Source organism: Macadamia integrifolia, chromosome 5, assembly GCF_013358625.1.
Source record: "Macadamia integrifolia cultivar HAES 741 chromosome 5, SCU_Mint_v3, whole genome shotgun sequence".
In the NCBI taxonomy this organism is placed as follows: domain Eukaryota; kingdom Viridiplantae; phylum Streptophyta; class Magnoliopsida; order Proteales; family Proteaceae; genus Macadamia; species Macadamia integrifolia.
The window spans coordinates 14,032,772-14,034,344 of record NC_056561.1 but is presented as its reverse complement, the minus strand read 5'-3'; the positions used below and the strand labels follow the sequence as shown (position 1 = coordinate 14,034,344).

Here is a 1,573-nt window from a genome sequence, read left to right as displayed (position 1 = left end):
ACAGATGATGCGCCTCTTTGTTTGCACTTGACCCACTCCTACTCCCACTCCCACTCCAATCCTAAAACCGAACGCCTTTCTCTTCTCCACCAAATGCTCATCTGAATCTCCCGTTGGAAGAAAAAGCCCAATTAACCATGTCGCATAGTCGATCTCACAACAAAAAAATCACCACAGTCGAAGTTTTCAGTCTCTGTGGTCTCTTTTAGAGTGAAAACCTTGACGACGCCCAAAATGGGTTGCTGTGTCAGCACAAACAAGGCTCAAGGGAAACAGGCTAAGGTCTCTAACTTAAAAGATGCAGCAAGGGATGGCGGATCTCATCCTGTTCTACGTCCATTTGAAGAGGAGACTGTGAAGGAAGTGCTCTCGGAGACTCCAACCTCAAAACAATCTTTCTGCAATGTGGAAGCCCAGAAGATCCCTAAGCCCTCTTTCCCCAAGATCGAAAAGGAAAAGGAAAAGCCTTCTCCACCACCAACTCCTCCTCTAGATCATTCCTCTTTCACCAAGAAGATTGAAGAAGGAGCTAATAATATCGAGAGAAGAACAACTCTGCCTCCTGATCCATCTCCAACAGTAGATGAGATTTCTGAAATGTCGGACATGTGTAGCTTGAGTGAGACCCTGTCCACCACAACAATTGGGGATGGTGAGGTCCGGCAGAGAGTAGACAGATCTCCAGCAAAGGCCCTCAGGAAGCTTCCTGGAAGCGGGGAATTACCCGGGAGGATGGAAAGGGGAGGGAAGTCTTCTCCGGCGAGAAGGATGGACCAATCGCCGGGCCGGAGAATTGACAACAATGGCATGAAACCATCTCAGATTCATCAGAGCACAAAGGACATGAGTGGCAGTGGTGGTGGTGGAGATGGTTATACGAGAAATCGACGGATCCCAGGGAGCGGCCGTGGTATGAGACGAGATCTGGGGGAGAGTTCTGGAAGAAGGTCCAGGTCTCCGGCGACAGGACCCGCTTTGGGGCGGAGCCCATCGTGGAGAGCCGTGAGGTCCCCTAGTCAGATCACTGCTTTGGATCAGGACAACGGACGGAGACCGGAGGAAGCGAGAGAGGAGGAGGCGAATTGGCCGACGAACGAGTCCCTAGAGAACCCACTTGTCTCAATGGAATGCTTTATCTTTTTGTAGAACAAATTATTAGAAGATTAGCAACAGAGGTGGTCACACGATCGAAACAGTCTAAATTTAATTTCTAGATCCTGAATTGATGCATTGCAATTCAATTTGGAGGCGAAACTCAGACGATGTAAGCATACAATTACCACGACATTGTTTCTCGCCGGCGACGATGTTTGCCGGTATATAGCCGTTATTTTGTCCGCTTCTCTTTCCCCATCTGTTTGTCCTCTAATCCTCTTTATATACTTTTCATTTTTCTATACTCGAATCCTGATTCTATCCAAGAAAAAAAAAAGAAAAACCAAACCTCAAATGCTGATATGACTCCCAGAATAAAATTTGGATTTTAAGTGTGGGACGGGCCCTTCTTTCCAGGATCAGGATCCTCTCCATACATCTATGCTGCCGTTGACGTTGGAGTTCTTTCAATTCTTCA

At 47.4% G+C, this 1,573-nt stretch overlaps 1 protein-coding gene across 1 annotated transcript; it reads left to right on the top strand.

Annotated features, from left to right (window-relative positions):
• The first annotated feature begins 234 nt into the window (after positions 1 to 234).
• LOC122077906 lies at positions 235 to 1,146 on the top strand. Its single transcript, XM_042643798.1, has one exon. It carries the CDS (start codon positions 235 to 237, stop codon positions 1,144 to 1,146), a length of 912 nt encoding a protein of 303 aa, XP_042499732.1.
• Positions 1,147 to 1,573: the final 427 nt, after the last annotated feature.